This window comes from Pyrgilauda ruficollis, unplaced genomic scaffold (genome assembly GCF_017590135.1).
Source record: "Pyrgilauda ruficollis isolate IOZ18807 unplaced genomic scaffold, ASM1759013v1 scaffold7, whole genome shotgun sequence".
Taxonomy (NCBI): Eukaryota; Metazoa; Chordata; class Aves; order Passeriformes; family Passeridae; genus Pyrgilauda; species Pyrgilauda ruficollis.
In genome coordinates, this window is record NW_024528821.1 from 5,333,855 (window position 1) to 5,359,084 (window position 25,230).

The following is a 25,230-nucleotide window of genomic DNA, read 5'->3' on the forward strand; positions in this document are numbered from 1 at the left end:
ATGGTACTGACTGAAAGCTGCCCCTCATCAGCTCAGACTGAACACAACTAATAAAACAGGGATAATCAGCAAATGGCAGGTCTGTGCACTTCCCTGCAGGGGAAATCCCCCTCCCCAGACCATGCAGGGGACTGCCTTGTCCCTGCTTGCTGTGCCCCTGAACAGCACCCATCCAAAACACGCTTGCATGGCTGATATGAGGCGCCAGCTCCTGGCACAGGGAGCCCATCCCAGGGCGTGCCCAGCTGCACTGCCTGGGCTGGGGAGGCTGGATACAGACCAGAGGATCCCAGCTGCATTTTGGGTACTGGGGATACCACTCACCAGTGGTGAGGGGCCTGAATCACACCTTCTTTCAAGGAAATGGTACATTTGAAGGGGTCTGCTGCACTTCTTGGGAGGGTTTGGGAAGGTGAAGGGCTGCCAAAAGGCATTTCTTCAATTGCTAAATGACACCCTTGTGTGCTTTAGTTACGTGCCTGAGTCCAACCCCAGCTGGGCTGGACAGCACGTGTCCAGTGGGATTAGTGCTGTTTATTCTGTCAGGATGTTGAGGTGGGAGTGCACAGCAGTATTAGCATCACTTCCTAGCAAGAAAATCATATAACACCTTTGTCTCCTGTCCCATTGCTGTGACTTCCAGTAGCACAGGCCACCCACGAGCAGCTGATGCCAGGCATGCACCTCTCACTCACAGCTTTTGTGAGCTGCAGGCTCAGTTTTGGGACAGCCCAGCAGGACAGCTCAGGATCCACCACCCCACACAAAGGCCACAGTCCCTTTGGAAAGCAGCACAGACACCCCCTCAGCTGCTATGGGTGGCAGATTAAGTGTGGTACATACCTATCAGGGTACCATCCTCCTGCAGCCAGGCACAGCTGTGACAATGTGGTTTTACACCATCCAAGGGATGAAAGCTGTCCTTTGCAAACCAAAGCCCTCAGAAAGAGATTCCTGAAACTTCTGAGGTGCCCTCCGTACTGAAGGGATGTAAAGCACTTGAACAACTTGCCTTTTCAGCACATGGCACCAAAAAAATGGTACAGGTGGGAGTCAGAGGGCAGAATCACCAGCCAGGAGCCCAAGTGCAAATTCAACAATCCCAGGGATATAAAAGCCTGGCAAAGCTCAGGGACCTTGATTTTGCAAACAGCCCACGGTGATACCTCTGTGCAGGTCCACTCCCTGCCCCAGAGCTGGGAGTGAGCAGCACTGTCCCAGCTGGATTTGCTGCTCCTGGAGGAGCTTTTGGCAACCAGCATGGCTCTGCTCCCCAGCACTGTTCCAAGAGTGTCCCAGGAGCTGGGCTGAAGGCAGAGTGTGCACCCAGCCCAGCTGCCCTCCAGTCCTTGGGGTCAGCATCCGTGGCTGCAGCCAAAGGCCATGAACAAACTGCTCTCAGAAGGTCCAGTGGCACGTGGTCACTTTGCTACAGATTTATTTCCGTGTGAATTAATGAAACGGTACACACAATTCCAAAAAAAAAAAAAAATCATCTTTTATAGGCCCATAATCCTTCTTTCACAGTACAACGCAACAGTAAAGGATTTAGTCAGTGTAAACAGAAGGTCCAATAGTGATCATCAGCTATCACAGATCAGCTGCACAAACACCATAGCTACGGGGTTAATGCCATTACCACACAAATCGACAGTACCAGTACAAATCATAACCTTACCTACAATGCTTTTTCATGTGCAAAACCCATGGAAATTCAATTTACAGCAGAAGGGCACCTTCTCTAAATCTTTGTGGGAACTGTAAAGTTCCTCCTCAGGGCTGTGTTATCTATTTGGCAAAGGTCTCAGGCCCTGATTTTCCAAGGTACCCTTAGCTCCATCTGCAGCACAAAGCGTCAGGGCTCTGCCTCTGCACACCAGGCATTCCCAGCACAGGAAATAATCAGCTGAGGATGAATCCCATTCATTTATGAAATCACTCATTAATTTAAGCTTAAATTCATTCATCGACTAAGGCTATTCAAAACAGTCCTGGTTATATTATATATGGATCATAGTGTAACCCATAAAATCACCATTGCTACACTTTTTTTCCTTTCATGTAACTGAACTGCTCTTGGTGTCAAAAGCTGAGGCTTATGGGTAATGTGTCTGGCAAGTTTACAGTGAGTGGATAAATTACTGAAGTGAAAGAGTCAGAGGAAGAGAGGAATGCTACCACAGCCATGGGAAAACATCAGCTTGTGGCCACCTTGCAGCAAATTTGCACCTCAGCTGGGAATGCCTGGGAGGGAGCCCTGGGCCAGCAGAACTGTCCTGCACCTCCAGCTGCACCAACTCTGTAAATTGAATTCATAGTCAGGTTATACAGGAAAAAACAAGAGGTAGTTATTAATCATACCTCTTCAAAAAGGCAGAACGAACAAAAAACAGGATGTAGAAGTGATGCAGTAAACCTAAAATCAACAGGTTTCTACTTTTTTTTTCTCCTTTTTTTGTTTTTTTAAACACATGAAGTTAAGTTACAGACATCATATAAAATGCACACTCACTTTATGGAATTCCTGCATAGTAGGAAACAAAGGCCAGTGCTAATCCAACAGCTTTGTTAACAGCGGGATGCCATTTACAGGTGCAAGGAAGATGCCCCAAATATATCCAAATATAAACAGAGCATTACCTCCCTTCTAGGGAAGTCCTATGGCAACACTTACACATTTTGTTCAGAAGGAGAAAGAAAGCATTTTCTTGGGGATAAACTGCCAAAATAATTATCATTTCACATCCATAAATTTAAGGCAATGTTACTTAGACCTGAGAAAATGAAAAAAAAAAACCCAAACAAACCGTGTAGATTTATTTTCTTAACTATACATATACACTTGAAACTTCAGGATTTTCTGTCTCCTCCAACTCTCAGGTGGTGCTGGGGAAAACAGCTGTGGGGACACTGCTCTGAGGCCTCAGGGTCAGATCCTGAGAGATGCAGAGTTTGTTCCAAAGACAGCTAATGGGAGCTGTGAGTGCTCGGACTCACCTGGCTCTCTTTCATGTATTTTCATTTCAAATATCTCTGTTTAAGTCCTCTGGAGAGGGTTAACTCCAGAATGGGCCTGTAGTGCACCAGTAACCCTGAAAGGTTTGTATAGAAAAACTGTAGATAAAATAGACAATAAAATTACATACAGTAAATTTCCATGATTCCCCCTTTCCAGGATAAAAAAGATGTCAGGGTTAGCAGTTTCACTGCACCTTTAGCCATTCCCATAACTACAGAATAAATCCTTTAACACTAGTGTGAAATCGCAAATTGTTCTGTGCTCATCCTTGAAAAATAAACAACGTAAATTAAAACCAAAAAATCAACTCACAAACATTTCTCATTAAATGATAAGAGACACAAGAAAGGTCGGGTGGGGACTGCAGACACACAGCATGCTGAGGAGTTACCAAACAAAGTGCAATGGTTTCTGACTCTGCGGGAGGACGGACGGACGGACGGACAGCTCCCCTTCAGTACCAGCTGGATGCCCCTGGAGATCTCCGGAGGTACCGTGTGGATCTGCAGCCTTAAAGCTGGAGTTTGAGGTTGGCTGTGCTCCACAGCCCCATGTGCAGCCGCAGCAGCTCTGCACACCTTGGCTACATCTGTGACCGCAGGACAGGGATTCGCCCGCGCAACGACACGGCCGCTTTCCAAACGTGAAATTGAGTTGCCAAAAGAGGATTTGATGGCTGGTTCAAGAAAGCTGCTTGAGCCACAGCTGAAAGATGGAGTGAGACCTAAAATCTGTGCACGCCTGGTGTAGTTTCTGTGGGATTGCCTCCTTCTCCTGAACACAACTACAGACACCAACCATGCCTCTCTCCTGCTCCCATCCGGGCAGCCGGACACCCACAGCCCGTGCTGTCAGCTTTGGCTGGGGCCTGCCATGAGCCCACTAAAGCAGGGCTTGGGCAGAGGGTCACTAGGAAGCAGAAAGTCTCCAGGTTCCCACAGTGAAACAACTTTATCACCGTCCACTGCCTGGTAAGAGGGTCTGTGAGCAGATTTTTTGCTGATATTTCAAACGTGACTATCCAAAGATCAGAGACCAAAAGAAACTCAGCAACCCTCATCAGACTAGAAAGTAATTTCCACTGCTCACCAGCAACTCCCTACCCTCCTCTCCCAGGTTCAGAGGATGAACAGGGAGTCACAGCTCCTTTACTCACCCACTGGGAACTAAACCCTTCATCAAATCACACATTAACAAAGCTCACTGTGTGCAAAAGACTCTGACGCTAAAACAGTTCCACCCTACATAGTGCAGTCAACACAGTTTTTAACTTAAATTTGCAGCTTGTTCTTTACAAGTGCTTGGCAGAGAATATTTATATTCTTTTGACACCATATAAATAATATTTATACAGCTTAGACATTTTGAGACATGCATTAGACTTTAGGTAGTACATACTTCTTGATCATATATGCAAATATTACTGTCAATTAAACCGAGCAACCTTAGGCTGGGCCGTGTCTCGCGTTATCCAGGACGTTTGAGGGGGGCTCCGAATCGTCCATGGGCAGGACCAGGCGCGTTCCCCGGATCACCAGTTCATGGTCCCCAAAAGCCAGCTCCCGGTCCAGGGCGTCCTCGGAGCTGTTCCCCACGAAGCGCCGGGACGCGCCGCTGGACGCCACCGAGTCGGTGTTCACCGTGGAGTCCCCGTACGTCAGGCTGATGTCCCCGTCGTTGAGAATGAGGTCGGAGTCATCGTCCTTCAGCTGCTCTTGGTTCTGGGGAACAAACAGCAGGAAAGTGCTGTTAAACTCTTCCAGAATGGCTGTTTACAATTGCATGGTGATGGTGACTGAGCAGAGATACAGGCACAGAGCCACAGGCTCTCCTGCACCCTGACCAGAGCCAGACGTGGCACACACACGTCTCAGAGCCCAGGTGACTCACAGCATGCAGAATTTCTCTGCAGACTGCCTAAAAGGGCTCTCCCAGCTCTCTTCTTTCTGGTGCCATAGCCAGGTACGTGGGGAATGCAGCACTGAGTGGCTTTAGCCATACTCATGAGCATAGGAATTGCACTGCTGATCCATCACAGCCATCTTCTGGTTTGTCAGGATGCTGATACTGTGCAGATAGGACAAGAAGACTCCTGGCACGGACAGCTGCCACTGCAAGGGGCCCCTGGGCACTGCAATACTGGCTACCTTTCTGGTAGTGAGTGATGCAGCTGAAAGGGCTGCAGGAATGGCTCAGCTGTAAGGCTGGAAGCAAGCAGGGGACAGGGAATTGTGTGTCCTCCCAGCTGGGCCTGGGGAAGGACAGCTGTGACAACTTCATGGAACCAGTCACTGAGGAACCACCATGAATACACCCCAAACCCCTCCATGACCTAACAGCAGGCTGGAAAAGCAAAATACTCATGGGAATTAGCTCATCCATCAGCACCAATACCTGATTTCCCTCATGCTCCCACCTTGACACTGCAGAGCAGCATCCAAAAGAGAAAATAAACACATCAAACCCACAACACTGTGACAGAAAGGACACTAAAGGACTCACCTCGTACGCCTGTGGGCTTGTCAGGCACCGGGCAACAGGTCCACAGCACCCTGGGAGTGTGGTGGTCAGAGGGGGACCACTGTGTGTCAGGAGAGGCTTTAGATAGCTACGGAGAGGGTTAAGGAAAAAAGAGGAATGGGGCCATGACGGTGAGTAAAGGGCTGGGAGGGCAGCACTGAAAGACTTGGCATTGTGAGGAAATCACAGAAAGAAAAGGAACACAAATGTGTGGAAGCATAGCAGTTGTAATGGTGAGCAATGAGAATGCAACCAAAGACAGCAGGACACAGTCCTGGTGAGATGCTCAGCAGCACTGCTTGTCCCTGTGCCACTCAACCTCACCTTGCTCCTCCACTAATTCACAGCATCTGGAAGGGAGGAGAGGCACAGATCTAAAACCCCCATCCTCTCCTGCCCACCTGCCCCTGGGATTAAGGACCCCCAGGATGCCAATCTTGGAGAGCACAACTTTGAACAGAACTGCTGCTGCCTTCTCACTGACAGAGGGTGGAAATTGTCATTTCTTGCAGCCACAGACACGAGTAGGTGCAAAGCAAAACACAGCAATGTCACAGGAAAGCAAGCACTGGCTCCTCTGTAAGTAGGGAGGAACTCATGGCCCCATGAGAGGGGTCTGACAGCACACACCCACTGCTGCCCAAGGATACTTGTGGTCGAAGTTGTACCACATGCGGAAAAGCCAAGCGCTTTCAGCCTTCGTGCTCCTCCTCTCGCTCTCTGGGACACCCTGTGAGAGAGCAAAACAGTAAAGAGGGGCAGAACAACATGCCACGAGCTGGATCAGGGCCAGGAGACCCCAAGGGACACTGGATTATCCCCAGGGGACACAAAGAGACACAGATTTTCCCACTGACTCTTCAGAAGAAGCCTCTGGCTGGGTGTGTAAGGACGTTCACACCACAACAGGCTGCATTTAGCAGCATTTGACTGCCTCAGGGAGGTGGTATCAAAGCACCGTGACCATTTTGCTGCTACAGCCCTCCAGTGTCTGGCCCCAAGGTTTAAAAGTGCCTCAGAGCAAGCAGCTGCACCCAGACATCACATTTAATAGTGACTGACAGATCCAACCTCCATCAGATCTCGCCTGACACTGCTGCATGCAAATAATTGTGAGTTATGGGAACTCCAGGCTTCCTTTTAGTCAGAGAAAAAAATATAAAACTGTTTGGAGGGCACTGTGAGTTACAATTACACATTTCATAGAATCTGGCTTACAGATTTATGGCCCTGGGCTGCCTGTCACATTTGATGCTTTCTCTCCAGGAGGTGAACAGCCCAATAAATGGCTCTGAATAAAATGAATCTCCAAGGTGCAGAATCCACACTGAAACCAAGGAGAGCCACAGCCACAGCACAACCAGCTGCAGACACATGAATGAGACAGCTGGAACTACCAGGAAGGAAAACTCCCAGGGCTGTGGGGCTCCAGCATTGATCTCAGTGTGGCCAGTGGTGCCGGGGCTGCCAAAGAACTACCCACAGCAAAAGGGGTAAGCAGGGGCTGAGGGCACCCATGGGTAAAAGTGGGGCAGATGCTAAAAAAAATGAGTCAGTTAATGGTGTTCCTGTACTGCCCTGGACACTGGGATGAGGCAGAGCCTCCATGCCATGCTCACTTTGGGATTTATTTCAAACCCAGCAAGGGAGAGACCGACTCTACTGCAGCAGCAACGTGAACTGACTAAACAGTCCAGCATTGCTTCTGTGCCCTTCTTTCCAGCTGAGTCAAAACAAGGCTCATGAAAACCAGAGAGCACAGAAAAGCTGTGACTCCCACTGACTGCAAACTCTTTCACAGGGGGAGCTAAAACCTCCTGCAGCTGGAAGGAAGCAGAGCACAGACAAGCATTCACAGGGTCAGGATGTGACCCCTGCCCCGAGGGCACAGTGCAGCCTCCCCAGCAGAGCACACTCACCACATTCTCCTGATCTGCATCCACACCGACCCTGCGAGGAGAGAACAAGCACAGGGTCACACACCACGCCTGGGCTGGGGTCTGGGGGAAGGACAACGCCAGGGATCTGCCTCTGCTCTCTGAGAGCCGAGCAGAGGAGCTGGGAGCAGGCCGGGGGAGGCCGCGCTGAGGCAGGGCAGCCCCACACTGACCTGCTGGCATCATATTACAGAAGTTCCATACTGTTGTCCCCTCATTGCAAAAGTTTCATACCCTCTTGGTGTTTCCTCATAGCCAGCCCTTCAGAGCATTGACTCTTTCTTCCTCACAAAGTCACCGACTGACTCCAGCTCCCCTCCCAACCAGCCAACCCACTCTTTTACAGCACTCTTCTTCTCACTGGCCACAGCTCTGGCCTGTTAAAGCCAGGCCTGTTCCTAATCTCTGGTAACTGGCCCAGCTGCAGCTCCTCAGGGCTGAGATTCCTTTCTGCACTATCTTTACTTTGTTCCATTCCGTCCCCCGGCACTGACCGGATGTTGAGGCAGGACAGCATGGCCGTGGTGCCCCCGCCGAACACCCAGACGGTGAAGAAGACGATGAGCAGCGTGGTGCTGAACATCATCTGCCGCGCGTAGGTGGCCGTGTCGCGGATGGCCAGCGCGAAGGCCATGGCTCCGCGCAGCCCTGCGGGAAGGGACAGAGAGCAGCTGCGTCAGCTGGAAACCTGGGCTTCACATCCCGCTGCCCCTCTGCCGGGACATCCACCACCGGGGAGAACAGGGATGGTTTTGTCACCCCTCTTTCCGAGCCCAGAAAGGCAAACCCTCCTCCTGCCCTGTAGTGGTGTGGTTTTTGTTTTATTAGTGTGCTTGCTGTTTGATTTGTAATTTTGTAATTTCCTCATGCTGTCCTTTTTGTCCCTGCCCTTTCCCCAGAACTTTCCTCACTCCTTCTTTTATTAAATGTCAATTTTTCCCCGAACCTGCCTTCCCTGGAGAAACTTCCCTGTCAATTTTGTATTTCTCCAAACTTTATTAATTCACTGAAGCTGTTCTCCTCCCTTGAAATTCTTTGTTGGTTTATACATTGTATTCCCCACCTTGTTTTTCACTCCCAATTCTCCTGATTAGTTAAAGATTGTATCCTCCCTTGAGACCTGGCCCCTTATATAAGCTGTTGTTTGCCCCCAGTTCAAGGTCCTGGGACGGTGAGGAGAGGAAGTTTTGCCATCAAATAAAGTTCCCCCAGTTCCACCCCAGGACCCGTGGTGCTGCTCTTTTGTTTCCACGCTGCATCGTCACTGCTGGCTGGGATTCAGCAAAGCTCAAAGGAAGGGGGGCTGTCACACCCCCGTCTGTCATCATCTAGCCAGGACAAGCAACACTGCCCCATGCCACGTACTTGAAGCAGGACAGGAGGAGCTCATTCCTACAACTCACACCACTGAGTCCCTTCCTGCTCAGCCTCCCCTCCAGACACTGCCCCTAAGAGACTTAGAGTTGAATAAGGAATATTTCCAGGATCTCAGGGGCAATGGGCCACATGGTCAGAGGAAGGATGCAGTAATGTACCAGCAAACATCATCATGTGCTGCAAATTCGTTCCAATCTTATTTCTTCTCCCCAAATTCAGTAAAAATGACAATGGGTAAATGTTGGCAGCTCTTCCTAGGAAGATAGCAAGCTGTATTTGTGCATGTTAAGGAAATTGCTCTTCCTCTGTCTCCCATCACATCCCACCTGCACACAGAGCCAGTTTCTACTGCCCAAAAGAAACTGGGAGCCGCAGAAAATGCCAGTGCTCTGGCTGCAAAGAAAATAATCCAGCCCTGAGTGCTACAGCACTGTGGGAAGAGCAGGCTACTGCCTCGCTGAAACACAGCCCACGCTGCAATTCAGGAATATCACACAGAGACAAGCACAAATAAACACAGGTAATGATGAAAGGACATGTCAGACAAGTGAGAGGAGAGAAAAAACACCATTTCCCCACAGTATGCTCTCTGCTGCCAGGTCCATTTTGCACCCCAAGAATTATTTGTCTTCTGTGAAGCTCAAGTTATCACAGCTATGACAACCCCTCTGACATTCCCCAGCATGCCACACTTCACAGCTGGGTTTGAAGCTTTAAGCCAAGTCTCATTCCCAAAGATTATTCAGCAAAATGAAAGCAGCAGCAGTTGAGAAGGAAAAAAAAAATCTAATACTCTTTCTGTTTTCATAGCCTGCGAGATACAAGAATCACCAGCCCCTTCATATTGCTTTTTATCTTTGAAGCTGTATCTTTTAATACCAGCACCCAGATGGCAAAAATAATCTTGGAGCCAGTATTCAGCACAGCCTTGAATAATATGGAAAATGCTTCTAGCTTTTATGTTCTTTCCTGAACATCACAATTTGCATAAGAGACGTATTTCATGATCTCTCTCATGAATGAGCTATTTCATCAGCGAGTTAGCCAGTTCCCGCTGAAGAGGAACAGCACAAAATTCCAATATAACAGCCCAAATGGCATCTCTCTGCTCTCCACCCCTTCTGCCCCACTGCAACCCCATAAAAGCTGATCAGGGAAATTCAGCTGATCCTGCTGAAAACCCACGGACCAGCACTGGCAAAAATGTTTTGTTTACCAGTATAAATTTACATCAATGCTGACAAAGGGTGAAAATAATTCTGCAGATTTAACTGGCTTCTCTGTGATGTGAAAAAAATTCCTTCAAAATTCTTGTTTTTCTGAGACATACCAGGGCCCTTGTTCCCATTAGCATCAGCCTGTAGAACAGGAAATCTTTTCTCATGACATCATTCAGAGGCATCTACTGTAGCTGTAACTGTGCTGTTTGACCAAAAAAAGGCTTTTTTTCAGGGTTAACCAAGTGCACTAGCAGAGAAAAGAGGAAATAAATGGCTAAATCAGGCAGCCCCCCTTTGCAAAGCCCCTCCTGGTGCCACATGACAAAGCTTGGCGTTGGCATCGTGGTCACAATGAATGATGAGTCCCTGCAGCAGCTGATTTGGATGCCCACAAGAGAAGACAGCAGAAAAAAAAAATTTAAAAAAATCAAAAAAAAAAAAAAAAAAAAAAAAAAAAAAAAAAAAAAAAAAAAAACCAGAAAAGCTGGAAAAAGAATCTCCATCTTCTTAAAATAACCAGCAAAGGCACCACTACGTGGCAGAAATCCCCTTTTAAAAATAAAGCTAGACTGACTGAAAAAAAAACAAACCCACTCATTTGAATGAAAAACACAAACTGGAATGAGGCACCTCTCCCTTTCTTTGTCTTATAAATTGGGCTCCAAAGGATACAAAGGCCCCCACCACAAAGGTAGGGTTGAAGACATGGTTCTGGAAGGTGAACAGTGCAAGTCCCATGTAGGAGAAGATGAAGTTTTCTGCCAAGAAATTCAGAAGCTCAAACAACTGAAAAACAAATTAAAAGTGAGTTAGACATAATATAGATTTAACAAGAAAAGCATGTTAGCCCATCTGTCATGCAATAAATACTTCTGCAGAAGCAACCCTAGTGAAATGCAGCTGTAAGAAGACAGATGCACCTAATTCTGGCTAGAGGGAAGGAAAAAAAATTTAATTTGAAATTCAGAGAGGCTGAACGGTCTGAGGAGTTCTCACCTGCTTAGTTCTGTGTTGGGACTCTGTAGATAAGTTGTTATAGGTATAATGGGCCTGTGTGATCCCACAGAAGAGCACAGCCACCACACCTGGGGAGCAGAGCATCACATTAGACTTCTGGTCAGGAAAAGGGAGCCAAGCTGCACGCCAGGCCTGTAGGGAACTTAATGCAGTAACCCCAGAACCCAGAACCATTAAACTCCTGCAAGCAGAGGGAGAGCCCTGGCTACAATTGATACAGAGAGAAGCAAAACTCAGTGGCCCCATCAGCCCTGCAGATCTCCATGCCAGAGGCAGGGCTGTGCTGGAGCTTGCCTGTAAAGCCACACGCTTCAGCCAGCAGGAATGTGCTCCAGGACATCAGGAAGAACAAGCCAGTCTCCAGCAAGGGGAACTCCCGAAGTTTGGTGAACTTGGTGACGTTGCAGATGGTTAAGGACAATTTGGAGAGACACTGCAGGCTAAGAGCATATCAAATTCCAATTGTGTATCACAGCTACACAGTCTGCCCCTAAAAAGGCTATGGCACTGTCCTTCATTAATTTAGGGGGAAAAAAATTAAACATCTGGGTGAAATGCAGTGCAGTAAAAAATAAATAAGCTGTTATGCAAACACTTGGGTAAAAAAAAACAAACAGTGAAAAGGATATTAAAGCTGTCACAACTCCAGTAGCTGCTCCCATTGCAAAAGATCCACTGAATATCCCCAGGAAGATCCCGATGGACTTGAACATTGCTGTGACATCAAACGTGTGGCTGTTGTCACCCGCCGGCTGATACGCAACTATCGAGCTGGAAGAGGAGGGAAAGCACAAGAACAAAACTGCTTAGTCTGGAGGGAGAGGCACCTCACGGTGCTACACAAGCCTTGCAAAGTGCTACAACTGCTGCAAACACTGAGCCCGAGCAACCAGGGAGACACAACACCCTGCCATCCCCTGGGATCACTGCGTGCAGTGGCTGCACACCCTCATTGTCCTGGGGGGTTTGGGATCAGCCACCCCCTCTAGGCCTGGATGTGCAGTTACTCCTGGACATTAGAGAGCAGGGGACCAAAGCCCGTGCCTCATGTGACATGTGGTATTTATGGTGGTATCTGGGGGATTTGGCAGCAGCTCTCTGTAATGCCAGGTGCTGTGGGACCACAAAGCATTTGAGCAGGAAAGCTCCATTTCTCCAGCGAGGCGGCTGCTGTGAGCATCCCTGGAGAGCTGTAACTGCTCCTGCTCTGCCACATTTAACATGCACTGCATTCAGTCTGCACTGCTCTGAGCTCCAAAGTGCAACACCACGGGGTAGCCAAGGCAGACAGTGGCATGCACAGCAGCAACACCATTCCCTGCATCCACCAGACCTCAACAGACCTCTGTGATGAGATGGCAAACAAGTCTGCAGTGCTCTCAGTCTGCTCCCTCCCTCAGTCTGATGAGCTAAGCCTTGCATTAGTAATTTTTCTACCTGGAAAGGCTGAGATACAGGGGGCCCTTATCCAGCTCCTAAATCCCATTTATCAACTCCTTACATCACTTTCCTTGATGTAAACTTTTCAGAAACATTAACTTCCTAGTTAGCAATCCCTTGGCTCACTCTGTTAAAGCTCCTGGATGTGAACTTTAAACATTTGCTGTTTAAACTGCTGAGAACAGACACTTACTGCCCTGCACACACATACTGCAGCTTTCTCCCCTAACTATACATCAACATTTTTCTGCAACAGAAATTACAAACCTCCCCTTTCCAACACAGGTAATTTCCCTTGCTAAACTTCCCTGCTTTTAATACAGCTCATTTTTCTTCATTGCCTTTTACACTACAAGCTGCAGATTTCTCCGTGCTTTAATTCCTTTCATCAATTCCATCTTATACTCCTCATTCACCAACATGCTTTCATTCTGGGTTTTCAGGTTTGTTTTTTGTTTTTTTTTAATCCAGACTGGTTTCACTTCCCCTCCATAACCAACTCTTTGAATGTTGGTTTTGCAATTTAACCTCTTACAGTTCTCCTTCTGATTTTGTTTTTTGCATTGCCAATAAGACACTATTGCCAGCTGCCCTTTATTTCCTCTTTTGCTGCCCATAGGGCTTCTTGTGGTGTTTAATCCCTGTGAATCCTCCCTTTGGAAGAAGCAGGTTGGGATCCTGCAGCTGCATTTACCCCTCTGCTCCCAAACTGCAGCTCTGGCACCTCACTGCCCACCATCTTTCAGTTCTGGGTTCAATTCCTCTTCATCCTGCAACAAGCTCCTGCTGCCAAGCCACACCAGGCCAAGACAGGAACAGAAAGGCACAGATCTGCTCCTTAAGCACGGGAAGTCATTTGCCCAGGACTGAAAGCAGGCAGGAGAGGAGCCTTGGGGCACCCAGACTGGGCAAAGGCCCCTGAAGAGCCCAGCTCCACATCCTCCCCTGCCCGCAGCGCTGGGTCAAAACAAAATAACTGCTGAGTGAACTCAGAGCTGCTGCCTCGGTGCAAATTACCCTGTTTTGGGGAGGGGGTGGCCTGAGCTCAGCTCGTGGAGGGAGGAAAGCAGGAAATCAGAGTAACAGCTCCAGAGCTGGCACTGAAGCAGAGCAAGAGGCAAATCACTGCGGGTGGTGCTGTCACCCACCCGTGCCGAGATCCACCACGAATTCCATCACCCTGAAGATGAATCCACCCACTCCCACCCAGAACCTGCCAGCACAGGCTGCAAGACCCCATCCCCTCCTCACTCATGACCACTTCTGAAACACAATCTGGCTGTGCAGCATTTCCTCTTGCACCAGCAGTGACAAATACAGCAAAAAAGCCAGAGTGAGCAATACAAAGAGTTCTAGAAACCTCAACAGAAACAGTCAATTCAGTAAATACAACACACAGCTCACAGTGTGTTACTTGCTGCCTCCAGTGAAACCCACACAACCAGCAGCCTGGAGTGACAAGTATTCCAGAAATATTTTCTCCATTAGTCTTAGCTATATGTTAAGCTGTCACCATTGCTGGTATTATATATTATGGAACAAATTGCCACGATGACAACACAGTGAAAACGCAGATAAAATATGTCCTGCATGCAAAGGACATAAAATATTAAAGAATATAAAACATTCTTTAGAAAGGCAGCAAGTTTCCCATGTGTTTAGGCGAGGGCATTAACTCCAGCTGTAAGAACATTAACTCCTCAAAGTGGACAACTGCTTTACCAGCTATTTCCACCCAAACAAAAGCAGGGGTTTGTGGGTGGGAAGCAAGGCAGGTAGGAGCAAAGCCATTAGCAAGAGGTTTCAGTGGGATCTTGTGGCTGAAAAGGAAACTCGGTGCTTTTCCTGTTTCAGAGGGATATAAAAACTTCCCTGTGGATGGGTCAACTGACCACAAAAGCAAAACAAAACCATCCATCACGCAGGGGGAAGTTGTAAGGGCAATCCATAATCCCAAGCAGTGGTAAGCAGGGAGGGCATGCATCAGGATGTCACTACAGCTTTTTGGGACGCTCTTGCAAACACCCCTGTTCCTGTGTTACAGGGGCAAGGCCGAGAGGCTGCCCCCAACTCCTGACATGTAACACAAGTAACAATTCTAAATAAAAGCAGGAGACACTTACGAAGACAGCACTATGGCAACGGCATCATTGAGGACGCTCTCGCCAAAGAGGAGGGCATACAGCTCCACATCGACCTGGAGCTCATGGAATATGGCAAGGACAGTCACTGACAAATAGAAAAATAGAGAGACATTCAAATAGGTGCTGTTATTTCGATGTAATCAAAAACTAAATGTCCTTTTTAGAAAGCTGCCTTCCTGCACATCTGTGCCACTGCTGCGATGGTGCCAGCTGCCCCCCGTGCTCTCTTTGATAGTCTTCCCTCTGCTCTTTCAGATTTGGATTTGATTCACCATTTCCCTCCTCCTTTCACTAAAACACATCTTGGCCTATTGAATCTTTTGCAGGCAGACAAAAACAAACTCTGCTCTGAGCTTCCCAGGATCTGAGCTCATGGGCTGGGCCACAGTACCAGGCTGGCATGAGCCACCCAGCTGTAGGGATGCTGTTAGCTCAGAGCACCAGGGAGAGCCTTCCTGCACCTGCAGAAGGTCAGAAGGACCAGGCTTGTCCAGGATGATGACTGCTTTTTCTTTCCATTCCTGATACTCTCAGAGAAATCCTTGGATTCAACACATTCTAAGTGCCAGCACAGACACACAACATTTCAGATCTGACTGGAAATAGCCAGGCATCAGCTCAAACCCCATGTGGGGGTTTCTGTGATTTAGGACCACAGGGCAGAGATCAGAGTTCCCTCAAGCTCTTCTGTGATCCAGCAGCTCCAAGAAGATAATGGAAAGCAGCAGGTTTTGCATATCAGCCTCGCAGAGACATCACAACATCCAAAGCAAGCAAGACGTAACACACGGTGCATCGGGCTGAGGGCTGAGCCAATTCCAAACAACCTCTGTGAGGCTTTTCAAACAGCACCCAGGGCACACTGAGGGGAGTTTAACCCATTTATGCACAGGGAAATGCTCCATCTCTACCTGTGAAATCTTCTTGCTCCTATTTCAAGCCCAAAGAAGGGACACGACACCGACAGCTCATCCGCAGCATTTCTAAGCATTTGAAGATTTGCAGCCCTGCTCAGCAAAGGGCAGGAGCAAACACAGCCCTTATTGTGGCCCTGTGTTTTTACATTAAATGAGAGCATGCAAGTGAACAGCTACCAAATACAAGCTATCATGAATTAACTTCAATTATTTGGACAAAGCATGTTTTTCACAGTTTTGACTTATAAAGTGCATCATTAAACCAAGGTATCACTACTCCTCAATAGTGTTCATTAAGGTGTATCATTAGTCTAATTTCAATTAGATTAGCCCCTGCCAAAATCCAGCCAAACTGGAAGCAGAAGAAAATAGTTAAACTAACTAAAACCACCAACTGAACCCTCCTCACATTACACATCTTGTTCTGCAACAGCTGCTGGCACAGGGAGGCAGAGACACAATGCCAAACCCCAGCAAAGTTGAGAGAGAAGTTGCCTAGAACTTCACTGCAAACAAGGATTCAGGAAAGAAGAGGTTTGGAAACTGTACAGGAGGGAACTCACAAGGGTTTCAGACTTTCTTCCCCCTTGTCCCACAACTCAAACCAGGCCAAAATGTAGGGAAAGCTTGTAACACACCTGGGTCAGTGGCTGACACGATGGCCCCGAACAGGAGGCAGTCAGTGAAGTAGAAATCTCCCCCGAGCTGCCCAGTGACTTTCATCAGCGCCACGCAGCCGTACACCACAGAGCTGGGGATCAGAAGAGGCAGTTACACATCTCTGCAATGCATTAAAACAGCATTCACATGGGCTTGCTTTCCCTGCATTTACCAAATTAAAGCTATCCAAATGCCAGAACACCAAAGAATTGCATGGGATACACAGAGCCTGGTGAAACCCCAGGGCAATGATCTTGGAGGTGAATGCTGGACCACACACACCAAAGCACCCTCTGAACTGGAACACAAACATGGTGCCAGGAGGGAACTGGGACCAGAACTCTTCCAGGAGCACAACATGCCTAAAGGAAAGCAGCAGCCATGCTTATGGGGTCACACAATCACTTTGCAGTGCTGCACATTAACACAGTTCAGTGAAGCCACCTTGGACTGACTCTGAAATGCCCAAAACTTTCAATGAGGAGCAGGTAATGCAGATGCTGAGTTTGCTTGAATTCACTGGATTCCAGTGGAGAACACCCTGTGTCACACCCTGACCTACTGTTCAGAGTGGGAACCACCCAGCAGCCTCTGCACTGAGGGATAAACAATTTGAAACACATCTGTGCTTACTAGACACCCACCTCTGTGATCCTGCCCTCTACTCTTGTGCCTCAAGTTTAGGAGGGCTTATGCTTCCAATAACTTGAAGTTGCTGATTTATCAAGACGATTTTCTCTGAAGTGTGAAACTTTCCTTGCCATGAATAACTATTCTCATGGGGTGCTCAGATGCTGAGAGAGCACTTCACAATTAGACAGCAACCACCCTGCCACACAGCAGAAGTTTGCACAGTAAATAGTATTATTTGCTGCTGTGAGAAGCAGTAGCAGAGCCTGTGTGACCTTTCAGGGCTGGGATTAGCAGCTTCAGCTCCAGGCTTAGAGCCCTTCTCCCAAGCACAGCTCAAACCTCTGGAAGAACCAGACCAGCTCCATCTACTCACCCAATCACCAGGCAGGAAATGGCAGTGCCGAGGAAAGCATATGCCAGGATGGATCCCAAGTTTCTGAAGAAGTGCCTCTAGCAGGAGAAAAAAACCCAAAAACTGAATTATATTTGCTAACAATTTATTTCAAGCCTGCACAGGCACCCACAGTGTCCACAGCAACTTGGACCCAGCTCAGACACCATGAGCTGGACAGGCACAGGGTGCCCAGCACAGCCCAGTGCCAGACCAGGAGTTAGTGCAGCATTCATAAACATGAATGCACCATGTTCTCATAGCTGGGTGTTTAATAAGGTGCTATTCCAAGTCCTGGGAACTGATTTCCTAACCCAGCAGCATTCCTCCTTCCTTCTCCCGCAAGCTAAACTGCATCATTCTCCTCTCCTTCCAAGTCAGCATTTCAGAGAGCTGTTGCTTTCTGAAACCTTCCCACACTCCCATGTGCTTGGAGAGCTGGGATGGCTGAAATGGCCTGGCTGACCCCAAAAACCCCTGCTGGAAACAGCTGAAGTCGCTGACCCTTCCTGACAAAGGGTCAGGAAGGGGCAGACAAGAATGACAGGGGCACCCTTAGCTCTGCTTCCCACAATCCCACATTTGCTGGGTAAAACCATACCCACCCCCACAGCCTCAGCCTGCTGAGCAAGCATTAAGGCACTCACAAGTATTAAAAATTCTCTGGAGGCAGAGGAACTGAAAACACCAGCACTGTAAAGACACGTACCCTTTTCAAGCTGTAGCCTGCATAAAATATAATGGGGGGAAGCAAAATGTTGAAGAATACTTCAGGATCAAAAGTCACCTGTTAAGAAAGAAAGAAAGAAAGAAAGAAAAACAACAGTAAAATGATTTGTTAAAATTTTGTAAGACAAAACACAAATAAGAAAGTAACACATGGAGGAAGGCCCATAACCCAACCATGGGAATCCTGTTGGGTCAACACTGAGGATGGGTCTGGGATCTTCTGGAGACAAATCTCAGAGTCTAAACAGCTTAAATTAAGATGAGCCATAACTAGAGTTTCATTACATTTTGTTTAACATATAAATTACTGTTCATCACAAACACCAAAATAAAACCCAAAATAAGAACACTTAATCTAGCAGATCCAGGACCCATCCCCATGGAGGGAGTGGGAAGCACCGCTCACCTCTCCAGTCACTGCCTCCCTTACCTTCCTCAGCATCTCATTATCCTGGACGTTGTTGAGCTCCTGGGCACTGATCTCCCCCTTCAGGGTGTACTCATAGAACTTGCCACTGACGTTCACCAGCAGCGTGGCCGGGCTGCTCTGCACCTGGCAGCTCAGGGTGACGTTGTTGACGTCGCTGGGGACGTGGATGCCGTAGCGCAGGACCACGCCGACCAGGACACCTGGGGAGGGACACAGCTCCGTGAGACAGACCACAGCAAAACCCAGAATGATCCCTCTGAGCATGGATGCAGCACCAGGATCCTGATCCCCCGCTCAGCTGCTGAGCACAACCACAACCCAATAATTAATTGAACCATCCTCATCCCCCATGAGCCAGGTGAATGCTCCATGCTCATGGGGAGTTTCTAACACAGCCATGGACAAGTCCTGAAGGATTTGAACCACCCAGCAATCAGTCAGACCCTCACTCCAGGGCAGCCAAACATCGAAGGCACACTGGGTTGTTTAAGGAGAGCACCTTGCACTGCTGGGCCAGGTGCTGCTCACACGTGCCCAAACTGTGCCCCTTGCACCTTGAAACCTGACATTGATACATCAAACTCTTCATTTTGGCAGGGATTAAAGATGATACCCAGCAACCACCCTGATCACACTCTGAGGCTGGCAAGCATCCTTCCTAAGGTGCTTCAGCACCATGCAGCCTCATCCCAGCCCTCCCCATTTTTGTAAAACCACATTTTGAAATATAAACATATAAACATATAAAACTGTTTCCCAATCCAGGCCGATCACCCAGATCTACTCCTTGCCCCTAAAAACTTCAGCTCTGCACCACAAGCAGCAGCCCCAGGGCAGCCCTGTGAGGCAACTCTGCCTCCAGCTCAGCTAAGTAGGGGCATTTCGGAGTTAATTTGCAAGTCAGCAGTTTATAAGGCATTTTTCTTTTGTTGTCTGAGGTCTCAAATCCAGACTCAAGTGTGTTGAGTGCTCTCCTGGCAGAGTGTTTTGACATCTGCAGGCTGGGGAAGAGGGGTGTCCCACAAGACACCTTTCCACGTAGCCTTCAGCACAAAAGGGTTTGGAAACTCCTTGATGAAGGCGGCCCCGAGCTGCCACAGAAATCCTGGATCTTAACCCCATCTCTGAACCACACATTTATGAAAAGCTCTCAGACACGTGGGAACTCAACCCAGACCGCAACGCTCTGAAGGCTTCTCCATTTGCCTCCCAGGACGCTCCTGTTCCTGACTGCTGCCTCAATTAAAGCCTTGCTCTCTGCTTTCCTACAGGCAGGGCACAACCCTGACTGGGAACACCCAACTCTTCCTGTGCCACCACCTCTAGAGCAGAGCCTGGGCAGGACACTGTGGGGCCACAGCTCATTCAGCACCTCCTGCAGCCAGTTCCTGATCAGCCACCCACTTTTTGACTTCTCCTCCCTTAGCCACAGCTTTTCCAGGACAAGATTTGCTATTTTTCCTAATGGTGAGAGGAAAAGCCCCCACCCCCCATCTCAGGGGTGCCACACACAGCAGGGCCACCAGAGCACAGGCAGAGGAGGTGGCTGCACACAAAGTCACCACTGAGCTCAGCTCAGGGACTGGAGAGACCCAAAACCCTGGTCTAATACAGCACTTTGCAGCACAGGTGAGCTGAAAGGCTTCAGATCTTTTTAAGCTATGCACCATCAACCATGTGCTCACCACTCTGGGCTTTATGCTGCGCTGCATCACCCCAAGAGTCACAGAACAGCTCCCTCTGGGCACAGCCTGGCACCAGCAGCTCCAGCAAGGAGAGCTCAGGGCACATCACACTGTGCAGAGCAGCTGAGGGCTGCTTTTACACCACCACTACTTAGAGGGGACACCAAAAGTAATTCTTTAGCTTACTTTTCTGCCAGCCTCTGCTCCTCTGATCTCCAGTGCTCCAGAAATAAAAGTATAGAATGAAAGCAAGTATGTTGAGCACATCATGATGCCACAGCATGTATTCAGAGGAGCATGTGGCAGTTGCTGCAAGGCACCACAGCAGTGGGACAAAACACCCCATATTCCTCTCATACAGAAGATGACAATCCTAGAGATACTGCAGGAAACAACCAAAACCCCTCACTGGGACACAAGGAGTTTCAAAGGGTTGTTTACATCTGCTTATGGCTATTAAGGTACACCATACTTTGCAGCCCTCGAGAACTACCTGGGCTGACTTTTAAAAAGTTTCTTCTTTAAAAAAAAAAATTATTTCAGAGGTTAATGCAGGAATCAGAAACCAGCAGCTGCCTGCCCTTGCTCAGATGGAAGGAAACCCACCCAGCAAGCCTTTTAACACCCAGGCTAAACACTGTGAGATGAGAGACCCCACAGGAGGAAGGAGGGACAGACAGAAGGAGTCCCTGCTGTGAATTCAGAAGGGATCCTGACTCACAGCCTCTCCACCCTTAATCCCTGTCCCAAAGCAGTGCTACATCTGATAGCACTCCTGCTCCTCTGCCATCTTATCCAGGCAGCTGCTCTTGGCCCTGTGTGCCAGCCAAGCTCCAGACAGGGCCAAATTCCCACTCTGGCCAGGAACGGGGTAAGAGAAAAGGGACAGATAAACCTACAACATCTGCCAGAGACCCCTGTTTGGGCATCCCCAAATCATACTTTTTGTTTTGCTCAGTAATAGGCTGCCTGGGAGGCTGCCAGCTGGGGAAAGACACCCAAGTGCAAATACACAAATGCACAAATTGCTCCTGGGCACTGAGTGTGACCCTGCCAGCAGCCCTGACACAGAGACACTGGCAGAGGTACCTGCAGGGAAAGCATCCTGCTGCTCTGCTGGACACCAATTATGCCACCAACATTAAATAGCCCCACCAGCAGCCCTGCTGTCCCATGGTGGGTCTGATCAACTCTCCCTATCCAACAATGCTCACAGAAGGCACCTGGGACAAACCTGACATGGTTTTCCAGGCACCAACCCAGTCCTGAGCTCAGGCTACCTGGACCAAGCCCAGGGGACCCTGCAGGTGCTCCTGGCTCCAACAGGCTCTCAGGAAATGGTTCAGACTCTCCTGGCAAGCACAGGGCTGCCCCAGCAGCAACCTGTGAGCCAGTATCGACATGTGCTTGCTGCCAGAAGTTTTACAAAACTGAGCCCTGGGAGGGAGCTGAGCTGTGCAGAGGGAACCCAGCACTGAGGAAGCTGCCAGCTGAAAGCTGCAAGGAGTTGAGAAGCTGAAGGCAAAGCCGGCAAATTAATTGAGTTCTTTTATGCAAAGTGCAAGAGATTATTTTCATTGCATTTCTCCTGACTTCATTAAAAAGAACAAAAGCCCATGGGCTTTTTTTTTAAGGTGCTGTTGAACATTTCCGAGGTAATGTTTTAAATGAAGACTAATATATTACCAACCCCAGCACTTAACAACAATGGAAGCAGACAGGATCCCCAGGCAAGCATTAATCTGGACACCAAAAGGGAAGAAAAATGTAACAACTGAAGACATCCTGACAACAAGCAGTTTAGACACACAATCCACAGGTCAAGTGGGAACAAGCACAAGGAAACTAAACTTCTAGAGAAGCTCCTGCACAACCACCATCAGACCCTGAGAAGAACTGAAACAAAATTGTTCAATTAATCATCCTAAATGCTGAGCACCTCAGATGTGGGAGCCTCATTTCAAACACTGAAATGAAGCTTAAGGGCTACTGAGAACCTATTGTCTGCAACTGAAATTACTCCAGCTGGTGTCCAGCTCTTGAACATCAGCTCTGAGCTGACAGTGTGATGTGCATGACAGAAATCCACCTGCAGCAAAAGCTTATAACTTCCAATAAAAACAAAGACAGCAAAGAAACTGATGTGTTTTGCTAAAAGAGATATATGCAAAAGTTTTGACTCAAGTTGTTGGATTTTTTTTTTTTTAAACAGAAAAATACAAGCTTTTGCAAATTGCTTCTCTTGTTCAGATTTCAGGGTCTGTTTTGCAGTCCCTTCCACATTTTCAGTGAACTTCCTTGAGGCTAAAAGCATCACAGGGAACCAGGGACAGTGACACCTCCTTTCTTCCCTGCAGATTTCAAATTGTCACACTAAAACAACAGCATCTCACCACTCCTTGGGAATTACACATCCCTTTTCCTATGGCACCTGCCACCACCTGGGAAGCAAATGCCAAAAGCCTTGGCACCAAGGAAAACTTGGGATTTTCTGCATGATCAGGCAGGTGACCGAATTCACCAGCAATTCCCTAAGCACAGTCTGCAGAAGAGCAGACAGAAAAGGTGCATTTTATGGACCAGCAGGAGACTGAAACAACCCAGGCTGTGCTCTGAGAAAAAAGTGAGCACTCAGGTACATCAGGGAGAGAGGATAATCAAGAGGAAGAAATGTCCAGGAGAAGAAAAACAAGGTTAAGGGCAAGTGTGAAAGCTTGAAAGGAATAGAAAGTCACATATTGGGAGCTTTGGGGCAGCAGGAGAGAGAAGACCTTCCATGCTGGAAGCATGTTCTCCCACAGCACAGCTCCTGTCCCAGGAGGTGACCATCCCCACCCTGGGCAGGAGGCCAGAAACATCTGAACCCCCTTGAGCGGTGGCTGGAAGGAATCTGAAAATGCAGAGCAGTATTTTGTGCCCCTGAAAAAGCAGAGCAGTATTTCGTGCCTGTGCGCTGACGCAAGTGCCTCCACCCCTTCATTTGGAAGGACACTTCCAATTAACTGAAACTTGGGATCACAAAAGCCAGCGGCCCAAACAGGTCAAGCCTTTGGATCAAAGCTTTCTGCTGGGTGGGAGATTCGGCCACGTCTGACTCTGTGTGGTCACACATCACCAGCAAGGGCCAGGCAGAGGACAGACACTAACTACAGCACGGAGCAGGAGATGCCTTCTCGACCCTAAACCCAACAAATCTTCCCTAGGTACAGACCCATGGCCATGTTAATCATTCCCCAGCACACCTCCCAGTCCTACTTTGGCTGAACTCAAAGTCATGCCAGATAATCCAGGGAGAGCCATGCACGGTCCTGTCATACCCTGGTTCAGGCCTCCTCATGAGGCCATGTCACCTCAGGAAATCACAGGCCACCTTTAAAACACAAATGTCCTCAGCCCCACTGCACTGACGCCAGCCTTGCTCCATTCCTGTGGGAATACACATGAGCTCCTCTCCAAGAGGTCCTGTCACAGCAGGAGGAACTCTAAAGGTTGTGCACCCAGATCCCCAGGCAGCAGGACAGAAGGCTCTGCAGGCCCCTGAGCGTGGCAAAGCATGGGAGAATCCCCCAAAGGGCCTCTCCATTATTCCTGGGCAGCTTCTGGAAATCTGGATGCTCTATGTTGGAAACACAGCCTCTGGCCCCAGCACGTGGAATCACAGAACCACAGAATGGTTTGGGTTGGAAGGGGACTTTGATGACTATCCAGCTCCAACCCCCCCATGGGCAGGGACACCTTCCACTAGAGCAGGATGCTCAGAGCCCCATCCAGCCCGGGATGCAAGGCTCCTGACCAGTGCAACAGCTGGTCTGTGCCACCCCAAGTCCCCACTCAGCCCTGGAGCAGGTAAGCGTGACCCACCAGTGCTTGGTGACGTGCTAGCCCATGACCCTGCCAGCTTCACCCTGTGAGGCCGTCTGGAAAAACCCAACCACATCTCACTGCCAGAGATTTGGGAGTAACTCTGCCTTCGAGAGCCCTCCACATCTGGGGTTTGGAAAACAAGCAACCCTCCCTCCAGCAGCACCCCGATAAGGCTCAGCACGGCGGCACGGGGCTGTCCCGGTGACACAGCACCCACAGAGGCTGTGTCGTGTCCCCCGCAGCCCTCTGCCCGCCAGACAAGCCCCGGCACAGCCAGGGGCCACCAGGCACGGAGCGGGAGAACGATGCGCTGCCCCGGGAGCAGCCAGCCCCGGGAGCCGGGACTGGCCGGGCTGGGCTCCCCGCGCCCGGGCAGCTCCCGCACGGGTTTCCCGGGAAGCAGGCGTGGGCCGGGCACGGCTCACCGTAGATCATGGCCAGCCCGGTCTCGTGGAGGAAGCGAGCGCGGCGGTGCTTGAAGAGCCAGATGGTGAGGATGGTGAGGGTGAGCAGCAGGATGAAAACCAGCAGGTTGGCGCTGTCCTGGCGGTGACTCTCCTCCGCCGCCTTCTCGGACACGATCTCCTCCTCCAGCGCCCCGGGACGCGCCGCCGCCACCTCGGCGCCCGCCGCCCCCCGCGCCCACAGCCCCGCGGCCGCCGCCAGCACCGGCCCCGGCCCCGCCATCGCCCCGGCACCGGCCCGGCCCCGCCGACACCAGGAAGCGGCTCTGGGCGCAGGCGCCGGGGGCGGGAACAGCGCCGGGAGCCCGGATAGGGACGGGCCGGCAGCGACGGAGCGGGAGAGGGGCGGCGGGAGCGGGGCCGGGGAGCTCCTGGGGCGGGGTTTGGGAGGGAGAGCGGTGCCGTGAACCCTGGGACGAGTCCTAGGGAACGGGATGCGAGGGACGGAGAAGGGGGAAGGTGATCGGAGTTCAAAGGGGTTGGCAAGAGGGAAGAGAAATCCCCAAATACATTTGTTGCAAGGTGTTGTTTGTGCGCGGGGTGCTTGGGAGGGATGTTCTGCAGGACACACCTCGGCTCACGGGGAGACGGGTCCGGGAGGATCCTGCTCGTGCCTTCGCACCGTGCCAAGAGCCCCCCAATGGGGTCAGGGTAAACTTCCCACCTTTTTTACCAAGAAATAGAGAGGGGATGCGTGGAGCCGGTGGGTCAAGGGTTGCAATAAATGCCAATGATCAACTTAAAGGTGACTTGTAGAAAAACGTCCTCCAAGAATTGCCTTTG

At 49.5% G+C, this 25,230-nt stretch overlaps 1 protein-coding gene across 1 annotated transcript; it reads right to left on the reverse strand.

Moving 5' to 3' along the window:
• Positions 1-1,413: 1,413 nt before the first annotated feature.
• SLC9A6 (solute carrier family 9 member A6) lies at positions 1,414-24,691 on the reverse strand. The gene is made up of 16 exons (XM_041485225.1): positions 24,409-24,691; positions 18,435-18,634; positions 17,985-18,062; positions 17,258-17,334; positions 16,230-16,342; positions 14,654-14,759; positions 11,720-11,861; positions 11,385-11,490; positions 11,070-11,158; positions 10,746-10,859; positions 9,012-9,123; positions 7,971-8,124; positions 7,459-7,489; positions 6,190-6,269; positions 5,522-5,627; positions 1,414-4,740 (listed from the first exon to the last, which is right to left on the reverse strand). Exons 1-16 carry the CDS (start codon positions 24,668-24,670, stop codon positions 4,465-4,467), a joined length of 2,046 nt encoding a protein of 681 aa, XP_041341159.1. The 5' UTR covers positions 24,671-24,691; the 3' UTR covers positions 1,414-4,464.
• Between the last annotated feature and the right edge of the window lie 539 nt (positions 24,692-25,230).

Excerpts from the sequence above, each read along its gene's own strand:
- SLC9A6 (XM_041485225.1), bottom strand. The coding sequence starts at position 24,670 with ATGGCGGGGCCGGGGCCGGTGCTGGCGGCGGCCGCGGGGCTGTGGGCG. Across the intron at positions 11,491-11,719 it reads CTGGAGTTGTGACAGCTTTA|GTCACCAAGTTCACCAAACT; the intron begins ATATCCTTTTCA and ends ACCATCTGCAAC. Across the intron at positions 6,270-7,458 it reads ATGCAGATCAGGAGAATGTG|GGTGTCCCAGAGAGCGAGAG; the intron begins GTGAGTGTGCTC and ends GCTCTCTCACAG.